The sequence below is a fragment of the Glycine max genome, chromosome 5 (assembly GCF_000004515.6).
Source record: "Glycine max cultivar Williams 82 chromosome 5, Glycine_max_v4.0, whole genome shotgun sequence".
In the NCBI taxonomy this organism is placed as follows: domain Eukaryota; kingdom Viridiplantae; phylum Streptophyta; class Magnoliopsida; order Fabales; family Fabaceae; genus Glycine; species Glycine max.
The window spans coordinates 40268567-40293638 of record NC_038241.2 but is presented as its reverse complement, the minus strand read 5'-3'; the positions used below and the strand labels follow the sequence as shown (position 1 = coordinate 40293638).

Here is a 25072-nt window from a genome sequence, read left to right as displayed (position 1 = left end):
TTTGCATTCAGTGATTAGCATTTGTTTTGAGATTTTCATGTCTAGAATTTAATGAAATACAAGATGTTTGGAAAATTTAAAGAAAACAAGAAACTGTAATAAGTAATGAACTAAAATAAAAAGGTAAAAAATAAAATAGAAAGATACATCTCACTATTTTACCTGATTATTTAATAGAGAAAGAGAAAGAACTCCTACCAAAAGTCAATGTCATTTTCTTCTTAATTTCCCATTTAAAGGGACAAAATTTAGGGTAGCAAAATTCAGCGAGGGTCCTATAGTCCCTCCGTCGCATTTCATTCTTTCTGCATAAAATTTGTAGTATTACTCTTCACAATTTTATTGATGGTCATTCGTCCAGATCAACTCTAAAACTGAAAAGAAAGAAGAAAAAAGAGCATAAAAAAGAGCACGCACGTAGGCAATTATATGCGTGGCTGAAATTTTTTGTAATTTATGCAAGTATATGTTAAGCACATGGAATCGGAGTTTCAAAATGGAATTAAACAATGAAAATATAATTAATTATCTAGAATTCTTTAAAGTTGAAATTACAATTCTAAAAACTACTTCAATGGGATTTTAGTATAATTAAAGCAAATATTTCATTTCTTTATTTATACCATTTGAATCATAATTTTTAACCTCACTTTCATACTGTAAAATTGGTCTTTTTTTTATTTGACCATCACCATTATCGTTACAATCAAATTTTTATTACTATTAACTAATTATTATTCACTATTATCACTGTTACTTCTACCATTAAATATTATTATTATCATCAACAACAAAATCTCATCTCATCTCACCACTATCATTTTTACTATTGTTATCATTTTTATTGTGATTGTCACCTACCATGCATTACCATGTTACTTGTACCATCAATTGTTATTTTTTATCCTATTTTCAATATTATTGTTGTGAGATTCACATGTAGATTTATAATTTTTTACCTAAATCCAATATAATCTTATGCATAACTATCCTAAAATTACTAGATGTGTCGAAATAGAATTGAAATTTAACTTAGAACTAAAATTATATGCTCTTACCTATATTATTCTAGAAACTGTCCGGTCACCGATCACACTTGCATGTGTTGATTTCTTGTGCAATATAGATCACTTTATTTTTCTCATTTTTTATTGTTGGCTGCAATTGCTGTTTTTTTATTTTTCTTTTACTTTTGCTGCACTTGCTCCCTCTCTTACTTTTTTCTATGACCGTGCTTTGCACGATGGAATTGATCTAGTTTTTTTTTTTTTACAACCCAAATATAACAATTATGATTTTGAACAAATTCGAATTATATCCCAAAATGGAATTACTATTTTGAAATATAATTTCAATTCATCGCCCAAAAGAACCTAGAAGAGAAATAAATTTTGCATTAAAATGGTACTGAGACAGAGATATCATGAAAGGAATCACTCCAAGTCTCCAATTGGTGGTAGAATGAAAGAAATCTAATTACATTCAGCTGATTATCGAGTAATTTATAACCCAAAATAGATGAGAGACATCGCTTATATACAAGTGCTGATCTAAGCTAGCTATCAATTGATCTAAATATTGATTAAGGCAAAAAAAAAAAAAAAACGTGTTGTATTGATCCTATATATATGTAACAAAAGAGGAATCCGATCCTTAATGTCTGGCTTTGCTAAGGTTTCATTGGTGAACTACAAATTGAGTCATAATAGCAGCATATATGGTCATTGCTTGAGACCAAAAATGATACCATGTTAAGTGAAAGCTGTAAAAACAATAATAGCACTTGTTTTATGTTTAGGTGCAAGAAGTAAGGTCATGAAACCACACACAGATTCGTGATATTAGCTAATAGTACGTGGGAGCAAGAGAGAAAACGGTAGCAATTAGGAAATCTATGAAATTGCAAAGAAATTATTGCATAGTGTGAAAAAGCCTCTTAAAGAAGTATTCCAATACCATGTTAAGTGGTATCAAGAGAAATTTTTTAAGGGAAACATTAAAATTTGTGGTAGAATGAGAAAATGTTAATTTCATTCAACTAAATATAACACAACATGGGAGTCATCGCTTATATATAAGTGTTAGTCCAAGCGAGTAAAGTACATAAATAAACTACAGCCGACTAACTACACTCTAAGTACATCTATTCATCTAACAAACTTCCAATTATTGATCTCTAATCAATTTGGATAACTATCAACCATTTCATTATCTGGTAACATTTTGCAGGGTAAAGTTTTACAATTTTTGTTTACACTCATATTTATATTTTGAAAATTGATATATTTTGAAAAAAATATTATTTAATTTTATTATTTAAAAATAAATAATGTAAAATGAATTTTATAAAAATAATATATGTAAAATAACTATTAAAATTAATTTAAACACGTTAAAAACTTTTGTATAGCTTCTATATAAAAATACCAAATTATAGAAATTGATATATCACATACATTATAGGTATTTGGAAATATTCGTGAAATATGGAAAAAAATTGATTTAAAAAATTTTAATATTATTTTACGAATATTAAAATAAAGATTAAAATGTAAGAGATTCATGCATTTAAATTTTATTTTTTAAATTAAAATATTAAAAATTAATTTAATTAATATATTATTTTGAAAATAACTTATAGATATCGTATGATATTTACTTTTATTTAATAAATTTGAGTAGTATTTAAATTAACTGAGAAAATTATTATTTTTATTAAATATTTAATTAAAAAATTAATTTGATTCAATATAGAAATTCATAAAACATGTAAGCAAAATGAGGAAAACATGTAGTCACTTGATAATGAGTTTTTGCATATAGATTATTTATTTCCTTTATAGACAAAAGATTATTGTTGATAATTTGTAACTAAAACTGAATACAAGTGTCTCAAGAGATGGCCACAAATAAGAAGAATAGTTGTAGATAATATTGGGCACAAATCACTAAAGAAAACGTCAAACAAACGAATCAGGCCCCAAGGATGATCATGAAGAGATTATTTCGTTTTCAATAATAAAAATTTGAATTTATAGTTTAAAAGTGATATATTGCAACAACAAAATGGACTAACAGTAGGTATGAGTTTTGTATATCACCAATATGATCAAGAATGCTTATTTCAACAGGTATTTCAGTATTTTTAAAAGAATTATTGATTAATATTTTGTAGTGTTAAAATTATTATGTGTTATAATTTTTTTTGGAGATTAAATATTAAATATTTTCATTTGAAAAAAAAATTTGATTACATTCATTATCTTCTTACAGTATCAATGTTTCCTCATTTCACTAAATGAAAATACTAAAAGATAAAGATAAATTTGAAAAAAAAACATTTTATTTTTCGAAGGAATAAATAATATAAAACAAACTAAAAATTATAAAGAGATAATATTTTTTCAAGACAAGGAAAGAGATATTATTTTGATTATCCATACAGATATAGGTAAGAAAAAATCTAAATCCTCCTTAACATTTTTCTACTGTCTTTAAATGGTAAGTATAAAATGTTTTTATATTTTTATGAGATTAAAATGTTTTAGTATCTGAAAGACTAACGAGATCCAACATGGTAGATAATTATATTTCTTAAGTGTGATGATAAAAGTTTAATTTTTTGGTAGCGCTTATAGAAGATTTTGTTAGGAAAGATAAAAATTATTTCAATAATGTTTATATCTCAATAGTTAGTCTGGTAACATTTAGGTATAAAGATATTAAATGATATCATATGAAAAAAAAGGTTTTATATCTTACTATTTTCCATCTTAATTTCCTTATATCCTTTTCTACATTACTCTCTGTGTTAACAATTGGAAAGGAATTCATGGAAGATGTAGTTCCAATGGTGACACGGCTCGAAGGAATCTTTGTTCTAATCATGATAGGGTATTATGTCTAACAGAGAGATAAGTACAGAATATTGAGTAGGTCGGACGTTAAATACACTGACTTGCATTGGCCTTGTCATATTAATATTCAACTTTCTATTTTTTTTCCCCACCCTACCTTCCGTATCCTCCATTTTTATGTCATTATAATATTCCATTTATATTATATAGTATTTAAAGTTTGAAGTAGTAGTAGTAGTATATCCATTTGCATATGTTTATTTTACATGCACTGCAGATTCCTACCGCGTTCGTACACACGTTTTTGAGAATATAAATTAATTTTAAAATAAAAGTCCAAGTATGGCCTTCAAATTTGCACGGACACGCATACCATTTAATTTGTCTCTGACACTGACTCTGTACATGTTAAGTTCTCAACTACGTACGCACCGTTGCTTGTTTGAGAAAGCCTATATCCAACTTCTTTTCGCGGAAACACAAGCGCATTAGTGTATCCGCATTTTTCTTATATTATTATATTTTATTCTACAAAAATTTATATATTAAAATAATATCTCTTTATTATATATAAATTGATGTATATATTAGTTTTAGTGTAATATGTTTTGTAGTGTATATATAATTTTATTTTTTACACGGATTTTTTATATATTTATTAATTTTTCTTATTTTTTCTTTATCATATATCTTATTTTAAAATATATAACAAAATCCATAGAATTGAAATATATATATCGTAAGAGCAAATATAATTAAATATCAAATTAAGAAGAAAAATATTCAACACATGACATAATAATGTTATCATTTCAATATTTTATAAATACATTTATCAAATAGAATGATATTCAAGTATGTATCATAAATGGTTTGGTCAAATATGTATAAATAAATATGTTTTTACAAATATAATATATTAATTTATCATATTATCATAACAAATAAGAGATATAAGAAGTAAAATTATTTACACATTACAAAACATATTAAACTAAAAATAATATGCACACCAATTTACATATAATAAAAGATATTATTTCAATATATAATTTTTTGTATAATAAAATATAATAGTACAATAGAAATGCATACACACATGTGTAACAATGCTTGTGTTTCTGCAAGTTACAATAAGAGGTTTCAAAAAAGTTGAAAGACAAAGTCATCTTGTAAATAAAGTGACCAAAAGGTTACCATTGGATTGTGTATCAGTTGTACCAAAGACAATCATTTCCTAACTCATTAAACCTGTATTTGATTATTCACATACTGTTTTTGAACATAAAGCGCATTTTTATATTATCCAATTTTGCGTTTTTATTGATCAAAATTGGATATATATTAATTTACTTTTTACCAACTACATGTTTTTTTTTCTCATTTGAGTCATTTCACTTAATTTGGTATTGAATTCAAAAGAGAGCTTCTACTTACACAATTACGCTTTATATACAGTAATAGTTACAATTTTTGGTATTAATAATTATGTTAAGCAACCTTTTCTAAATACCTAGAAATAAATTGAAAAAACTTCAAGGTATAAACTAAGAAAAACCCATATGATATAACTATTGTTGCGCGTAACACTATATACATCTATGAGGTGTTGGTAAGTAAATGATGGGAGGTCAAGTGTCGTGCTAGGTGGAATGGGAACAAAGACATGAGAAGAATTCCTAAATAGGAGGTGGCTTGGTGGAAGCATGTTTCTTGCAAAGACTTTGGTTATTATGTCTTTCTTTTTTCTTTGGAAAGGAAGATTATTATTATATAAATACTTTTTTTCTTTTCTTTTGGGATTTGTACGGTATATTTTGTGTGTTAACATGTTATAAGGAATAATGACTTTGTTGCTTGATATTTATTAAGTGTGTTGTGTGATAAATATTCATTAACCTGAGACATCTTTTGTGATTTTTATAATCTTTGTTTCTTTTGAAAACCTTAAAAATATCTTTAAATGAATTCATCTGACATTAAACAATTTTTATCAGACAATAAAGAGAATTAAAAAAAAATGGAGCAAAAGAGAATTAGTTATGCAATCCTCCCTTTACAACAACTTGGAATAAAAAAAAAACTCAAAATTTTGAAATTAAAAAGCAAAATTATCCCAAAATCTCATAAACCTCTTTGAATTTGATGATTCATCAATTGTTCTTAAATCTCTCAACCTAAAACCACATAATATGAAAAAAATCAAGAAATGGGAATGAGTTGAATTTGAAAAAATTAACAAAAGAAAAAGACAAAAGGTTAAAAGCAAAATAAAACCATCACTTAAGTAGTAATTGGAAGGAGATTTCAGGTAAGTGTGACAAAGGTAATAGTTAAATTTTATGGGAGAGGTAAGAGTTACATTAGGAATGGTGAGATAATGGAAATCAAATTTTTTTATATGTAACACCATGATAATGGGAACCAAAAGACAAGAGTGTGCAATTACCAAATATCAGAAGATGAGTAGTGAATAGTTTTTCAGTTTTCAGGCATTGTTTCAACAAATTGAAAACTATAAATTTAGGCATCACTCACATAGAATAATGTATAAGATTCTCATGATATTTGAGGATAAATATCTCTAAAAAAAAGTGGAGACCAAGCAGAAGATATTCCTTATCTATTGTTATATATTTGTAAAAATAACTTATGTTTTTAAGATTTTTTTTATAAAGTTGTTGAAAATTTTTAAAATAATTTTTATGGTGAAAGTTATAATATAATATGTTATGTGATTAATTTATTAAATAAATACTTAATTAAATTATTTATCCAAATATATACGGTACGGATTATACATTATTTCTTGGGTTAGTTTCTCAATAGTTATTGCTTTAACTGTAAGGCGATAAATGTGACCCATTTTGACTCAATCATTAATGCTTCAACGTCTTTAAGATCACATCTAAAATGTTTCGCGTGGCCCTCTTTCTTGCACCCCCTTGCCTGTGTTTTTAAATCCTTTCTACTATTATGTTTAATTAAAAAGCAAATGAGAAAACAATGAAAAAATTGAAAAAAAAAACTTACATTGTTGAATGAAGGGGAGCAAAACATGAGAAGAAAAACATAAATGTAACACTCTTTTATTTGATTAAAAAATTAAGAGAAGAGAAAATATATATTTATAATAGTAATTTTTAGACTAGCAAAATTCTTAATTTAATCATAGTTTCTCTTATTTTGTCCTTCCTAGAGGGGGAAAGTAAATCACATAGATTCTACCATTTTATTTTCTGTCTCGTGTGTTTTTACCTACAACCATTTTAGCATGATGCAATTTTTTATTTTATTTTTCTACATCTTACTTATCTCCATATATTTTCTCTGAAATCAAACAATATGCTTGTCTTTTATCCATTTTCAATACATAATGAGTTTTACATGCCATCCCTACAGTTTAAAAAAAAAAAAACATTGCCATCCTTGGTTGCTGTTGGGTAATGTTACTAATGTATGTTTAAGAAATTTTCCTTAGCAATAAATTTTTATTTTAAATTTAACGAAAAAAATAAATAAATTAGTATTTCTTCTTTAGGACGTGGTCACAGTGTTGGTGCCTGAACTTCTTCTTCAGCGATCTCAGTGTCTCATTTCATTTTCTGTTGCTTCGTCAAATATGGACCCATGAAAAACATTTGGATTTTCGAGGAAGATGCAAATCTCATCTTTTTTGTTTTTGGCAGAGATTATTTGTAAATTAACGTCCTTTTTGTCATAGAAGTAAAAATAAATAAATAAAATGTGAGAAAAGAAAAAAAATAAAAATAATGAAAAAAGTATAAAGAGAGTGAAAATACTAAGATTGTTTGGTAAAAATAAAAAATAAAAAAAGATAAAAGAGATGAAATATTTGAATAAAGTGGTTAGGTAGGTAGAAAATATTTTCATTATTTTATTTTCAATATTTTTATTTATTGTTATTACTATTATTATTTCATTTTATTTTTATTATTTCTAGGATTAATATTATTTTTAATTATGATAATTTTGTATTATTATTATTACATAAGAATAAGAATTAGGAGGGAGGGGTGGCGTTTGAATAAATAAATAATTATATAACTGATTATGCTTTCTAAAAAAAAATAAAAACTGATTCTGCAAATTTTCATCTTATGAAAAGTTGAAAACACGCGGGTGGATGCTGCGCAATTTTTTTATTCGGTAACTTTTAATGTTCCTCTCATTGTTACTGTTCATTTTAGCACCCTTCGACCTTATTTTTTGGTGCATTTTATGTGTTGAGGGACTTACCTCTTCTTACTTTCACCTCACTTTTATTCCTACTAAAGGGTGCGTAAACAGTGATTGAATTTATAAGAAATTATTAAATTTAATAATTTTATATCTTTTCAATCGATTTTCAGTGTATTATTTATAAATAATATTAATATATTTTATGTTATGAAGATAAAAATAATTTCATTTAATATTCAGAATACTCTTAAAAAGATATATTGTTATTTATTTTATTAAATTCTTTTCATATTAAAATTGAAGCTTTATGAAATAAATACTAATTAATGTTCTGAAAATATTCAATAAAATTTAAAAATAAACTATATCAAATAAATTAATTTTTGCAACTATTCTACATAAAATGAAATAGACAGTTTTTATTAAATAATTTTTATTTCCTAATAAATATACTTAAAATAACAACATTTCTCCCGAAAAATTAAAAACAAAAAAGCCCTCCAATGATTGAGATGATGTAGAACACGGATTCTGACGCAATACAAGATACTGATGTACTGAACTTTTCTCATTTTGCGGAGTTTGCTTCTGACGGTCGTGTGATAGAGATTGAAAATGCGTTGTATTTTATTTTATTTTAGTTATTAAAAAATATAAACACTGATAAGTTTAAAATTGAAACTGCTGTTATGTTAAATAGAATTTTGTCATCTATAAATATTATAAACGGTTCCAACAAAATTATTATAAGGCAAAATGCTTATAATCTATAAAAAAATTTAAATATTTTTTAGGTTTTAAAGACATTTATATTAAGGATAAAATATGTTTTTCTTCAAAATATTTCAAATATTACATTTAGTTGTTCATTAGGAACCGAAAAGTAATACAATTTTTAATAGTACATTTATCAAAAGTAATATAATTTTAGTCTTTTATTAGAAACTAAAAACATGTGTTATTGATTAAATATAAGATTAAAATAGTATAAATTTCTATAGAGATTAAAATCAACATTTTAAAATATTTTAAAAAACTAAAAAACATTTTATATTTAAAATGATTTTAAAAAGATAAAATGAAATTCAAACTCTTCACACGTGTTTAGATGAATATTGATAAAATTAATTTTGAAGTTTTGTAATTTATGTTAATGTTTTTGTTATAAAAGCAAGTTAATAATAAAAATTAGTGTAATTTTTTTAAATTCAGATGCAAAAGCTATCTAAAAACTCTTAAACCCAATCAATTTTGAAACAAAAATCACTTCTTCAACATGAACCAAATGTGTAAAAAATTATATAAAATCACGTTAATTGATATGTCAACATATTCTAAAGAATATAAGTTTATAACATGAAATTAAATGCATACTTATAGCATATAAATGCTTATTTATAAAAGGAATCATTTTGTAATATTTTTTTATAAAAAAATAGGTTATATATTTAGTTTGACAATTTTATAACCAAATAATCTATTCATTCTAAAGTTGAAGATTAAATTTATTGTAAAATTGATAGAATTAAAAATAAATTAATAAAAATGACAAAGTTACCATGAAAGTTGACAAATCAAATATTTTTTTAATTTATAAAAAATTTAATATACCAATTTGGCCAGCTTTTCAATGAAATGACTATTTTATTACATAAATTATAAATTTTAAAAGATGACGTTGTTTTGGTAATAAAGTGCTCGTATTATATTCTATTTTTTCACTGTAGAATAACAAAATGTTAAGTAATACTAAAAATGCTTACTAATATATTTAAAAGAATATTTTTATCAAAACAATATTAATGATTCCATTTTCCATCATGAAATTCATAAAAGAAAAGAAAAATATAATCTAAATATTTCTCAAGAGAGAAAAGTTATTTACTCTTGTTGAAATGCATTCTTTTTCTCGAATGCATTTTCCTCCTTGAGCAAGAGGCAAGAGCATTCATACTCTAAGAACTCCCATGTACTTTGTCTTAATATCTCCAATGTTTTGTTTTCTCAGCAAGCATATCTAGTTTCTTTTGCCTTATTTTATTTTCCTTGGGTCGATTTTCTCGTCTTATTTTTGGCATTCTAGTGTCAGTGGGCTTTATTAAAATGCAATGTGGACTCAACAAAGAGTTTAAAGGAAGGGGAAAATTATACTAATTTAAACTATAAAATTTATATCAGGACCAAAAAAACTTTATATAAATTTAACAAAAATATTTCATTTTATCATTCCTAATGTTAAAAAATATTAATTAAAATGATAATTATTTTTTCATACCCTTTCTAACACCCCCATTTAAACATACAAATTGAGAAGCCAATAGGTAGAGAATTTTGCTCTAAAATTAATGAAAATGATTGTCCTTCTGATTTTATGTTTAAAACAATTCGGATTGTTGGATGTGCTCGTGTTAAAAGTAGTTATCTAGTAATATATCCAGGTGCTGTAATTTGTGAAAGGATTTTTCAAACTATGTATCTAAACACAGTTGAAGTACAAATGGGAAGATGAAGTTTCTTATAGGATATAAATAGAAAAAGTCTTACATTGAATAGATATGAAAAAATTGGGTACTATACAAATGAAAAAACCAATATCAATTTACTTTAAATGGTGTGCTGAAAGTCCATTGATGTAAATCTATGTGATGTTTATTCCTTGTTGTTTTTCATCACAAGTAATTTATTGAATTAAAACCGTTATAGTATAATTTTTCATGTGATAAATGTTTGTTAAATAAATATTTGGATGAAAGATTGTTTCAATTGAGAAATTTGGTGCTGCTGACATTAACATTTGAATGAATGAGGTGGGGACAATTAGGATTTGACTGCATAAATTAGTGTAATTGAATGAGAAGGATACAGTTGATGTTTTATGTAGGCGCTCGTATGATGATGGACCGTGTTATGTTCTGCTATAGCATTGTTTGGGAGTGCTATTTGCACCTCCGTTTCTGCTTATTACATTACCTAGCATATATTGATTTGTTAGCAAGGGTATGAGGGATGAGCATCCTAAGTTGTGGATGGAGCTACATGTCAAAAACAGGGAGAAGCTTCTCACATCCCTTCGTCAACACCTCTCCGACTCTTCTCGTTCTCTCCATGGCTTCGTCCTCCTTCAAGGTGGCGAGGAGCAAACGCGTTACGACACCGATCACTTGGAGCTCTTCAGGTATCCTAATCATAATCCTCGCCATTTCAATTTATCGATCCCTAATTCGATTTGCTTCCCACGCTTCGCAGGCAAGAGAGTTACTTCGCTTACTTGTTTGGAGTCATAGAGCCTGGATTCTATGCAGCTATTGTTCGTTCTCGTTCTTTTCTTCTCTTTATTTTAAATGCACGCTAAATGTATTGCTTTTCATAAATTCAGATAATTATGGTTGATTACTTTTCTAATAATTGTTTTAAAAGTTTTATCTAATTGGTTCATAGTTTAATTATTATTGTATTGTGCTCACAAGCTCGATCATTTTAAAGTATATAAGTTAGTGATTTTGATTTATGCTTGCTATTGGTTTTTGAAGGACGTTGCAACTGGGAATTCTATCCTATTTGCTCCTAGGTTACCTTCTGAGTATGCTGTTTGGTTGGGGGAGATTAAGCCACTCTCCTACTTTAAGGTCACCCTCCCACTCCCACTCATCAATTTTTTAACGGATTTAATTTGCATGTAGTGTATGTTATTGTTTAGTGCTTCACATTTATGCATCCTCCTTTGCAGGAACACTACATGGTTACCACGTGTTGCTTCTCAGATGAAATTGAAAGTGTATTGCAACAACATTACCAGTGTTCCGGGAAACCTTTGCTGTTTCTCTTGCATGGCCTTAATACAGATAGCGATAATTACTCTAAACCAGCACAGTTTCAGGTTCTTAACCCTTCACTAGATCCATTTTTCTTTTTACCAGGACAGTGAGTGATTTGTTGGATATGTATTATTTCTGACCCCAAACTGTCATTGCATAAAATGTCTTCTGTACCGATACTATTGTGTTATTTGTGATGACGTGCTAATACTTACCAATTACCCTACCTCTATTAGAAAACTCATTCTCAGAACTACTTGTATTGTATATTGATAATTTTATTTCATTAGGGCATTGATAAGTTTGACAAGGATTTGACTACTTTGCATCCTATATTGACTGAATGCCGTGTCATCAAGTCAGAGCTGGAAATTGCTCTTATTCAGTATGCCAATGATATAAGCTCTGAAGCTCATGTTGAGGTAACTAATCTTAAAATGACAAAGCTATGCTTGTTTCTTGAGTACTTAATTTGAACATTTATGAAAATGTCCTTTGAAGCTTATGGGAATGTATTAAGAGGAAATAGGCTATAGATATTGCAATTGTGATGGTTTAATTTTTAGTATCTTCCTAATTTGAGGCTGTTTGTTTTGTTTTAGTTGTAAAAGGGAAGTGATTTTGGAAACTTGGAAGTATCTTTTAGCTTTCCATTAATGATGAATTTTTCTTAGATAATAAGAGTAAGGAAAATAACTAAAGTATAGATCTGAACATATAGAAAATAGTACTATTTCCCTTTACTTAACCTGGTTATTGACCCATTTTTCACTGAAATTATCTGGATTTATTTAGTTGAGTTAGGACCATATGAGGGTGTTTTTACACGGTTACATTATCTATTAGTAGGAGAATTTATAATCTCAATGATGAAGTATGAATGGCTTTATACACATGTTTTGTGAAAATCCTTTTGTAATAGTTGCAATATGCATTACAATGAAACAGGTTATGAGAAAAACTAAAGTGGGCATGAAGGAGTATCAGCTTGAAAGCATTTTTCTTCACCACACCTACATGTATGGTGGATGCCGGCATTGCTCCTATACATGTATTTGTGCTACTGGTGATAATAGGTATACATTTCTGAATTCTGTTATTGTAACCATTTTCGTCACAATAAATGTGGTTCTCAGATACTTTTGGTTTAATAAAACTTTACTCGATGCTCCTTTGTAAGATTGACTTCTTGGCTTGCTGAAAGAAAAAATATGTTTGATATGTTTCTGGCTTGCTGTCTGTAATTTTGTACTACATACCGCCATACCATGTATGACACACACACACACACATATTATGCGTGTGTAATTATGTTTGATATGTTGCTGGCTTGCTATCTGACTGTTTGTAATATTGTACTATATAGGCTACTGCCATACCATGTATAATGTTTATATGTGTGTGTGTGTTGGTTTTTAAATAGTAGCTACCTTCATCATAAAGTGGGCTGGCTAACATGTATGTATTAATGCAGTGCTGTTCTTCATTATGGCCATGCAGCAGCTCCTAATGACAAGGTATGGTATAGGAGAACTTTTTCTTATCATTATTATTCTTTTTTTACCTTTGAAGGTCATTTTTTTTTTTGGAAGGCCCTTTGAAGGTCATTATCATTGCAGCCAATGTGGTTGATTGGCTATCATAATGTTGATGGTTTCAATTCATCTTTATAGATTGGTGATGTGACTTTTTTTACTTGTTTGGTGCATTCCACCTCTGGGAAATTGCATTGGGCACAATTGCTGTGTTAGCTGTATACTTATTTATGATTTCCTACATTGAAACTTGAAATTAATCAACACCAAGCCTAGCCATCAGTATTTTTTCTTTCACTAGTAGGAAAAGTAATTGGTTCTGGAATATGTAAAAATAGGAATATGGAAAAAAAAATGATGAAAAAATCTTTGAAAACAGGAAAAAAAGTAAACTATTTGTGGTATTTGGTGACTTAAGATATGGCTAATCAACATATTAAATATTGAAAACTTCATTCCTTAAGAGACAGAATAAGATGAAGTTATAGTTTTGAATTGGATGATCAATGTTATTTACCTTTTTGAGATGCTCAAGCTTCTTTCTTAAACCATGACTTTTCTGTAGATTTTGGAAGATGGAGACATGGCGCTGTTTGATATGGGAGCTGAGTACCATTTCTATGGATCTGACATAACTTGTTCTTTCCCTGTGAGTCTTCACATAAATAATTATTTTTTGTATTTTTACTTAGTTTCCCTGTTACTTGCATTGCCATTTTGAGCAATTTCACTGAATCATCAGGCATGCCTATGCTAAAACTGCACATCACTTGGTTCCTTTGCCTGTTCATGTGTTTATTTGTTATATTGTTGTAGTCTCATTGTTATTTTTATAATAAGCCAGACTTTTTTTTGTGTGTGTGTGCCAGCCAGGTATTAGTATTTAGGTAGTGTTTGACATAGTTTTTGTGTTTCTCTTCTCCTTAAAAGGAAAAGGTGGTTTAAACCCAATTTTAAATTAGGTCTAGAAAATAAAAGTAGACTTTTTTTAATGAAGGAAAAGTAAAAAAAAATAAAAATGGAGCTTCTGTAGAAGCTAGCTGGAGGGGTTTCTATATTTGTGGAGAAAAGAAGCCAAAAAAGGCTGTGTCAAGCACTATCTTACTAATGACTAACTAGAACAATAATTTTATACTCAACTTTAATTTTGTGGTGCAGGTGAATGGAAAGTTTACAAGTGATCAATCTCTTATATATAGTGTAAGTGCTTTCTTATAAAACCTTTTTTATCAAAGGAAAATCAAATTTTATGTTCTTTACTTAATGGGAAAATTGCACCAGTACAAATATTTGCAGTGTATCCCTAACAAACAAATGTAATAATTTTTTGTAAGGGCTCAACTAACTCTAGGCGTTCATGTGCATGTTAGTATGGTTCAACCAATGTACCTTTCATATACCTCAATGACTTGACTTTTATAGCATTTCTTTCAACAATTATTTACTCTTGCTTTCCATGTTCTGCAGGCTGTGCTAGATGCTCATAATGCCGTTATATCTGCAATGAAACCTGGAATAAACTGGGTTGATATGCACATGTATGATTGAGTACAAGTATCATTTTTTAAGCAACTAAATTGTCTGCCATATTTGGTTTCAGCTTTCAAGTGCTAATAGCTGTGAACAAGTATATTATATTAGTGCTTTACTTGAGAGAAGTATCTTGACTATTTAACTTAGTTGATGGATTGGAATATAACAGAATTGTAGCCTAGGCACATGCTGTCACATGTATTTATTTTGCTGTCTGCAGCTTGATTGAGAAATTACAGTCATTGTCTTGAATATAGGAACCTAAGAGTAAATCTAGTCTGATAGCCATCATTAGACTTCATTGTGAAACCAAAAACACTGTTGTCTAATATTTGTACTAAGTTATTTTTTTAATAGGAATAAGTGTTGCGTTATTTTGCCTTGTTTCTGCTCATATCCTTTCTAAAATTGCAGATTAGCAGAAAAAGTGATTCTGGAGTCACTGAAGAGGGGACATGTTATATTGGGGTAACATAGATTGTATTTTCTATTTTGAGTGGGAAACTTTCATCTTGATACAATCTCTAGGATAGTAGAATCTTTTATGAAGTTGCATATTTGTGGATTTTGGTGTAGTGATGTTGATGACATGATGGCTTCACGCTTGGGTGCTGCTTTTATGCCACATGGTCTGGGGCATTTCCTTGGTATTGACACACATGACCCTGGAGGCTACTTAAAGGTATTTGTGAGTTTCATCTGCTCCTCTTCTCCTTTAATTAATGGCTTCATTGGCTTGTATAACCAATCTTGTATCGGCAACTTCTTTTTCATATAATGTCTTGGGAACTTTGTTCTGATTTGCAGGGCCTGGAAAGAAGAAAGGAACCTGGATTAAAATCTTTGCGGACAATCAGAGATCTCCGGGAAGGAATGGTCAGTTATGGATTTTCTCAGTAATCAGAGCTTTTTTTAAGTAGCAACTGATATGAAGCATAAATAGTAGTTGATGTTTTGCTTTGAGTTATACTACATTAAAATTGGCACAATTAGGATGCACCTAAAACTCCCTGATTTATTTTGAGTGTTAAATTATTCTGGTATTGAACCATCTAAGTTGCTTTAAAGTTATTGCCAAAGGATTTAGTTCAGCTAAATCCTATCTCGAGTCCCTGAGATTGCAAGCATTGATCTCTTTAGTCTCCTAACTTTGCAAAATGCTTTTCACTTTACTCATTTTTCACTGACATTAAGGACTAAATTAAATAATGTTTTATAAAGATAGGAGCTAAAGTGAGGGTTTGTAAAGTTGGAGACTAAATTGATCGGTGATTACAATCTCATGGACTAAAGTGTGGGTTTACCCAATTTTTTTGGCTGAAATCTTCAATAGAATAATGGTTACCTATCTTGTACTTGTGGTAACACATAAAGCTAAAATCATAATGATTATTGCAATTTGTGAACCCTGGTTGCTTCAGTTGAGTTTGGGGTCTTCTCCTTTGATCTCTATTAGTTAATGCTCTATTTTATGAACTATAAATACAATTTTGATGATGAGGTAACCTTGTTTATTAATAATTTAATATGGCCCAAAATAGAAAGCTGAGATTAAGCGTGTTTATAGGAAAATGAAGAATAATAAATATGATGCACCTAATCAAATTAGGGATGAAGAATAGGAAACTAACTGCCTCACTGACACGTAAGGCAATTAGGAGAGAAGTGATTATAGAGAGGGAAGAGTAATAGAGGAAGAAAGGCAAGCGGGAATTTGGTTGGAGTTGGACTCTTGATCTTGGAGAGACTGAGCACTCTCATACTGCTCAGATTTGTTTTCCTCATTTCTTAATACACTTAATACAATGCACATTTTCCTCATTTCTTATCTTTGGTATGATCCCCTGATACCTATTACCTATTATTTATACACTTGTAGGTTATCACTGTGGAGCCTGGATGCTACTTTATTGATGCTTTGCTACTTCCTGCCATGAATAGTCCAGAAACTTCCAAGTTCTTAAATCAGGAAGCAATTAATAGGTTTAAAGGTTTTGGTGGAGTCCGAATTGAGAGTGATGTGGTATTCCATTTACTGAACTTATTAAGGATAACTTAGTTTTTATTTTATCATTTCTATATGCCGTTAATAGTGATGTGGTATTCCATTTACATGAGAATAAAGTAGGTGTAGCGGAGATGAGGATGTTGCGGTGGATGTGTGGTAAGACTCGACAGGATAAAATTAGAAACGAAGCTATTAGAGAGAGGGTTGGAGTAGCGCCTATTGTAGAGAAGATGGTGGAAAATAGACTTAGGTGGTTTGGGCATGTAGAGAGAAGACCGGTAGACTCTGTAGTGAGGAGAGTAGACCAGATGGAGAGAAGACAAACAATTCGAGGCAGAGGAAGACCCAAAAAGACTATAAGAGAGGTTATCAAAAAGGATCTCGAACTTAATGATTTGGATAGAAGTATGGTACTTGATAGAACATTATGGCGGAAGTTGATCCATGTAGCCGACCCCACCTAGTGGGATAAGGCGTTGTTATTGTTGTTGTTGTTGTATTTCTATATGCCGTTAATGTTTTTTTCTTTCTCAACCTAGTATTATTTGCCCCAACATACACTTATTCAATACTATATTTTGAGAGGGGGACTGCTAACCTACTCCCCTACTTGCCTTTTAGGAGTATGCTAGCAATATACCACTTTGGATTTGATATACTTCTAAAGGTGTAACTTGTTTAATCTAATAATTTTTAGGAGTATATTAAACGAGTTACACCTCTAGAAGTAGATCAAATCCAAAGTTGTATATTGCTAACATACTCCTAAAAGGCAAGTAGGGGAGTAGGTTAGCAGGTCCCCTCTCAAAATATACTTGACCATTCATGAGTAATACTTAACAGTCAATATTTATTTTTCTTACTTTCATATAAAAGCAAGTTTCTCGTTTGAAATGTCTCCTGCAGGGTGATTAACTTTAAACTCTTCACCCTTTCTTGTGATCAAACACTGTATCATTATAAAAGTGCATGGCTATTCTGGTAGATGAGCTTATTTGATATTACTTTGTTTATTCCTTTATGATGTATTCAGCTTGTTACTGCCACTGGTTGCTACAATATGACCAAGTGTCCAAGGGAAATGCGGGAGATTGAGGCAGTGATGGCAGGGGCACCATGGCCAGCTCAGAAGATCTAAGTTTGACCTCACCTCACCTGTCCTTGATCTGAACTGGTCTGCTAAGTTTGTATTTTTTTTATTAAATAAATATTAGAAAGTAACTCCACTCTCCCAGATCCTCCATGTAATCACGTGATTAGTGGCAAAAATTTAACCAATAAGCATTTCAATGCAAAGCTCGGCATTAGTAATGTTTTCTTTGAAAAATTGTGCTATGTTGTAGAGATGCAAGTTCTCGGAGCCAATTGAAAGTGCAATTATGAGATTGCTCCTAATCAACTTATCAATCAAATATTGATCATTCATTTCCTCGAGTATTAATGAAGTTGTTAATTGCCCCAAAAAAATTGTAAAATACATAAATGCAATAAATTTGAAGAGTAATTAACTCTCGGTCCACAATAAGATTAAAATTTTGGTGTGTTACTTCTATTAATTAATAAGATACATGTAAACAGAAATTAAATATCAGGGTGGTTTTAACATTACAAAATTACTCCAAATTAATATTTTTTATTTTACTTTTTTTATAAATACCTTACGAGGGTGTTTGTTTCTTGGTTTAAAATTTCATTATTAGAAATGTGCATGTGCGAATGCAGTAGTCTTATGTCTATTATGAGCTTTAAAAATTTATTCTTGGACATTATTCATATCCGAAAAATAACTTTTTCATTTTATTCTCATGGTTAAGGATGAAAAAGCTATATTCGCATGAGAATATAGAAATTTATTTTCGAATCCAATTATAACTTCTATTTATACTCTTAATATTTATTTCAATCATTTTTCAATTTAAAAAAATATTTCTATTAAAATATAACTAAATATATTTTTGAATTTACATAGAAATAACATCTTTAATTATAGTATTTCGAGAGATGATATTCTTAAAAATGTAATGTTATACCTTAAAATAAATATTATTTAAATATATAAATAAAATAGACAAAACTAGTGAGCAAAACATCTTTTTCTTCCGACTCATTTTCTAATCCGAAAATATAAAAAAAACAGCACCTTACCACACTACCTAGTCATCACTTTTCATGATTAAAGTATTACCTTGATATGATCAATTGAGTGATTTAGTATGAATGGCGACTAAATTCAATGCCTGCGCAAGCGGAAATAAACTTAATATCATAAGTTGAGATAGCTTAGTAATGGGCTCCAGCTTATTTTCTACCAATAAAGTGCAAGTTAACAAGTAATATGGTTTGATATTTTATTTATTCCTTTTGAACCATCATAAAATATTATTACATCATGTAGTATTATGCAATTTTCCACGTTAAGTTTAAAATTGCTACTAATACACAAACTATAGACCAATAGGGCGGTTTAATAGGGAGGCAATGAAGTCGGGGTTAAAATATTCGTTACAGCGTGTTTACTTGCTTTGGATGGTGCCATCATTATTTTATGCACAAACTTTTAGGTTAACTTAATCCGCAAAATAAGATTAAAATTAAGTCAAAACTCAGATACAGTCAGCTGCAAATGGGATCTCAATTCTCCACATTCACACATTGATTAAATTGTTAGATCAAGATCGGATTATTAATAGTATTTTATTTTGGTAAATCAGACTTAAAATACATTTCTAAAAAATTAAACCCTCCAATCATATCTTGATTTACGATTGCATGAATGTAGTAAATATGCAAGATATCCAAGTGGAGGAAAAGATCCTGTGTGTGCCTTAACAAATCATAAATAAATTAAGAGTCCACGTGATACAGCTCAATGATTCCTTTATTGAAGATAGACTTACAAATGAATCAAGGCAACTTTTCCTCCCTATAGTTTTTATATTATATTTCACGTATTCTGTCCATGCCCTTTTCTTCTTTTCTATCTACAACCCCTCTTACAACTTCTTTGTCTATCCCTCCCTCCCCTCTTTAACAATAAAAAAATTTTGAAGAAAAAAACTGCTTTCAATTACAAAAATCAAGGGCTTATTATTTTCAAACTTGCAGTGAAACACGGGTCTTTATAGGCTTCAGCTTCAATCCCATGCTTTCTGGAGAAAGGAGCTCTGGAGAGATGCAAGATGGGCTTAGTGGGCTTCTTGGGCTGTCACTGAACTGGGTTGGTCTATACAACCCATACCCCATGAAAAAGTACTCCATAGGTATCAGCATTGCATGTGGTTGTTCCTCTGTAACCATTGATCCACAAGCCTGGACCTGCAAAATGAAAACCCGTTTCAATGCATGTTTGGATTTGCCTTGAATTATCTAAAATCATGTTATAACATAATTTTAGGTAAACAATGCATGTTCGGTCTCACGTTGAAAAATTGATTCTGAATCTAAAATTAATTGAATTAAAAAGCAATTTTATGTAACTTTTGTATTGAATTAAATCAATTTTGCAAATGTTCACCTGAACGTTTATCCATATCCCTATTTGCTATGCTTTCTTGTCATATATACATGCATGCTACACATCTACACCCTTACACATTACACATACCTCAACCAAGGCACTATATCTCCTATCCAGTTTTGAAGTCATGTATAGAGCCTCTGAATGGAAAGGAGAACTGTCCCCAACAAAAATAAGTGTACGACATTTTAATCTTTTCAATCCATCTGAAATGTCAAGCCTCCTACAATTTGGCAAAACAAAGTTGTAGCACATAAATTCTCCATTTCACATACTAATACTACATTTACATCAACCACACACAAAATTAGAAATGGGGAAGCAAATATGTAGGAGATTTACTGATTAATTGCTTCAAGAAACCGTAAGACATTTGTTCTCTTTCTCTCATCCAGCAGCTGGAAAAGAAACATGACAAAGAACCAATGCAAAGCAAGGTGAATACAACGAACAAGGAAAGAGTGAGAAAAGGAATAGCAGTCACATTCCAGCTAATAGCTATAGAGCAGTACAGGGTGAAGAAACTAAATTAGCTTAGCACTAACTTTTCTGCAAGCTTGAACTATCTCTGATTCTGCAACTTCAACGTTACCACGAACTTCCTGTTAAAACAGACTGAGAAAACTCAACATGTGAAATGAAGAGGGAATACAGCAGACCTTAGAAACTTTCATAGTTGCATCATAATAATACCTTGCTGAAATATCGCTGAAGCAAACACTCTTTCAGCAAGCCACACATACCATAGAAATATAACAAATTTGACATCACCTGAAATTTTTACAAGTGGTTGACTATGTTATCATATCAGAGAATTCATAAAAGGAAAATATGCAAGAAATTAAAACGAACCTTGTTATAAAACCATTCCGTCCAAGAAGGTGCTTTGCATAAGGGAGATACAAGTATTAAACCAAGAACACGCTCCCTATATTTCATCTGTAAAAACATACCAGAGAAATGAATCAAGAAAGAACTGACTTCATAAGTTGATCATAAGACTGCAAAGCATCAATTATATAGCACAGTTTTCCTTTCAAAGTTAATGATGGGGGTACATACAGCAAAAAGAGTAAGGATATAAGCACCAGCTGTCACTCCCATACACATCACTGCACCAAGCCTGGACAAGAAAATAGTTCATGCCATTAATAATATACCAAAAACATTGGATTTCACCAGGAAAAAAAGGACTGTTATTCAACTCCCAATTCCCGAAATCTTGGGTTATTCAAAATAGAAGCAAAGCAAGAGATCAACTTAAATAGGCTTTGTTCATATAAAAGAAAGATTTCTGAGAGACAAAAGCTAACCACCCCCCAAAATATAAAGTATCAACGTTGTAATTATATTCTAATTACCCAAAATAGTTGAGGACCTCAATTATTTGATCTGCTAAGTCTTCAGCAGAAGGAACAGGATCCTTGACACAAATTGCAGCTGCTCCCAACTGCAAGAACTCTTGTGGAAGTTCCAGAGGGAAAACTATGTGAATAATAATATTCAGTTCTAAATGCAATAAAAAACACATTCAAATCAACCAACTTACAAACCTCATGTCCAGGAGGACTGATATGATATATGCAAAAGTTGTGAAGCAGTAAAGAAGCTGCTTCTGGACAGAAAAATAGTCCTTGGAAGCATGACATATCTGCCCCAATACACAGAAGTAAATATTGAATCATATTTCCAGATACACACATGTACAATGCAATCATTAATGTAACCTAAAGAGAAACTCAGACAAATTCTATAACAGAAGGTAAAAAGAAAATATAATGTTGAAACAAGTGAAAGTAGATAAAAGAAAATAAATTGGCTGCACTTACAGTTTAGAGCCAAATCTGGATAAGTGATCAGAGCTGGCTTGTCAGGATCGCCATAGACTATGACAGACACAGTACCACAGCCAGTTCGAATATGATGCTCCTGAAATGGCAATCCAAAATGAATGTAGCTTAAACACAGGAAGAATGAGAAAAGGGTACCAAAATTGAAATTGGAAATTTTAGGAATGAAAAGAACCTTCCCCTAAAGCAAAGGATATCCTTTATTTAGTATACACTCCATTTGAGTAATGTTAAAATTCACAAGTGAACCTTTTTCAAGCTATTTGGCCCCTAACATGGTTCCCCATGTGCCCTTACTCCTTTTTTGGGCAACCCAAACCAACAAGCAACAACAACACATTAATATCACTATCTGAACCGAAAAGTGAAACAAGTCATTCCAGATTCCAATCATTGTATGCTCAAGATAATAATAATAATAATAATAATAATAATATTAATAAGGGGGGAGACAGTGAAAAAGTGAAGAGTATCTTTGGCTTTTAAAAGCAAAAGAATGACTGAAACGCATCTAATAACTAATGGGTGTATTCCTATAAACCAGAAAAACTAAAAAAATAAAAACAAACAAAACTACCTACATCACCCAAATCGCCTCGAATACCAAAATGATAAATTTCATCCCCAAAATTTCAAAACTACAGCCAAATGAAAAACGAGGAATGCACAGCAGATCCCCTATTTTCTGTGTTCAAATATTCAGAAGATATGATAAAAAAAATATTCCAGGAGAGAACATAAAGAAAGTAAACAAGCAGAGTATATAAAACGAAGCCAATCCCATGAATTTTCAAGAGTAAACAACTTTTCTTATTCATTTTTTTTCTATTTTTTCCAACAAAGATCCCACTAGCAAAACAGTTGCCCCATCAAATGCTCCGTTATGCAAAACAATTAGAGCCCCCAAAAGAAAATTGTCATTGGCAATAGTACATCTCCTTTTTCATTCAGCAACAGAAAAATCCAGAAACCGAAAATGCAGCATAAATAATGCAACCCATGAACCAGCAGAGTATATAAATAATGCAACCCAATTGAGAAATACTGGAACTCGATCCATCCCCAGAAAAAAATTGAAACTTGAAAGCAAAAAAAAGAAAAGAAAAAGAAGAGAAGGTGAATGAAATGGGTGTGGGAGCGACCTTTCCACCGAGGTAGATCTTCTCCATGTCAACGGAAACGGAATCATTGGATTCTGGCATGGCTGTGGTGAACATGGAAGCCTCGCTCTGATGAAATGATCAACTCACTTCAAAGAAGCCTCCTCCACCCACCAAGAAAGAAATATAAGCCCTTTAATGGCTTATATACGAAGCACTTCGATTCTTTTGTCTCTGTTCTGTTTCTTGTCTCTCTTTCTTTCTTTCTCTTCCGAATTTTAACTTGCGGTTAGCCACTACCGACGCTTTCTTTCCGTACCAACAGAATTTAACCTCGACCCTTTTTGTCTTTTTTTTTTTAACCGCGCCCTTGCCTCCGGGCGACGTCGTTTCTCCAAAGCGACGCTGTTCCGCTCATGGAAAAATTATAAGTGTTTGAGAAATGAATTGGCTTGGTTTTTAAGAGCCACGTTCATATTTACTCTTACATTTAAATATTATCAAATGTTTGTATTTCATTAATTTTATTTGACTTCTTTATATATTTTAATTAAAATTTAATATATATATATATATATATATATATATATATATATAACTTGCTATCGTATTCTAATTAAAAACAAGTATGTGTATTGATAAATCTTATAAATATTTATTAATATAGTCACTTATTTTTTAAGTTGAATACTTTAACCTGTTGATATATTTTAAGATATTTTTAATTATGACTTACTTATATATTCTAACTAAAAAAACAAGTGACTTGTGTTTGAGAGGTGGTGTGTTGAATGATTTTCTTATATCAATTATTCATCTACTATCAAAGAGACTATAAGAAGGATCAGTAGAAGGTGAGTGGTTCATGCCACGTCTAACTTCGTTGAGACAGTTTTTACTTGTCTCAAATAATGCACTCAAAATTAATTGCCAGTCATATATGAGACCTAAACTAGGCTGTTAATACCAAAATAGGAAGACGACCAAGTTAAAAGTTGAGTTTCATCAAGATTAGGTCAATAAGTTTAGACCTAGATCATGTTTAGAACAGATATATTACTTTAAAAAGTTACATAGGAAACAATATGCCGGAAAATTTATTTCAAATTAATCTAAAATTAATAAAATTATAAATATATTAAAACTCATATATATATCAAGTAAATGTTTATATAACATGATTGTTACACACAAAAAAGTGAAAGACAAATGAAGGGAGGATGCCAAGTAGTCTTAAATTTAATCCTTTTTTTTTTCATGTGGTTCACGCTACATATAATTTCGTCGAGATAAACGCATTTTTATGTCAATAATACACTTAAATGCTTAAAGTAATCAAGTTTCAGTCATATATGAGATATCAACTATGATGTTGATACCAAAATAGGTAGACATTAAGTTGGATGTTGAGTTTGGTTGAGATTAATTAGGCCAGTACCAAACCTAGATCATGTTTAGAACAATTATATTATAAAAAAATACATAATAAAAACTATGTAAAAAAGAATTATTTCAAATTACTCTAAAATGAATAAAATTATAAATAAATTAAAAAAACCATAAAAAGTATATATATATATATATATATATATATATATATATATATATATTTCACAACTACATATTTAATATAATATGATTATTTTGTTATAAA

The 25072-nt window shown here is 29.8% G+C and overlaps 2 protein-coding genes across 3 annotated transcripts; one reads left to right on the top strand and one right to left on the bottom strand.

The window, feature by feature from the left end:
* The first annotated feature begins 11056 nt into the window (after positions 1 to 11056).
* On the top strand, positions 11057 to 18411 carry LOC100793240 (xaa-Pro dipeptidase-like). The gene is made up of 15 exons (NM_001254131.2): positions 11057 to 11235; positions 11307 to 11367; positions 11591 to 11686; positions 11788 to 11937; positions 12166 to 12297; positions 12824 to 12951; positions 13350 to 13392; positions 13976 to 14059; positions 14569 to 14610; positions 14878 to 14948; positions 15358 to 15411; positions 15520 to 15625; positions 15751 to 15819; positions 16823 to 16966; positions 17985 to 18411. Exons 1-15 carry the CDS (start codon positions 11060 to 11062, stop codon positions 18087 to 18089), a joined length of 1461 nt encoding a protein of 486 aa, NP_001241060.2. The 5' UTR covers positions 11057 to 11059; the 3' UTR covers positions 18090 to 18411.
* A 1400-nt stretch (positions 18412 to 19811) lies between these two features.
* Positions 19812 to 23770, bottom strand: LOC100793778 (protein NDL1). Of its 2 annotated transcripts, none has more exons than XM_003525260.5 (11): positions 23461 to 23770; positions 22298 to 22397; positions 22022 to 22119; positions 21830 to 21918; positions 21531 to 21591; positions 21321 to 21407; positions 21162 to 21239; positions 21014 to 21070; positions 20811 to 20866; positions 20556 to 20691; positions 19812 to 20266 (listed from the first exon to the last, which is right to left on the bottom strand). In XM_003525260.5, exons 1-11 carry the CDS (start codon positions 23533 to 23535, stop codon positions 20045 to 20047), a joined length of 1059 nt encoding a protein of 352 aa, XP_003525308.3. In that variant the 5' UTR covers positions 23536 to 23770; the 3' UTR covers positions 19812 to 20044. The 2 variants fall into 2 exon arrangements, with proteins under 2 accessions (XP_003525308.3, XP_040871610.1); XM_041015676.1 differs by lacking the exon at positions 23461 to 23770 and adding an exon at positions 22494 to 23426.
* Between the last annotated feature and the right edge of the window lie 1302 nt (positions 23771 to 25072).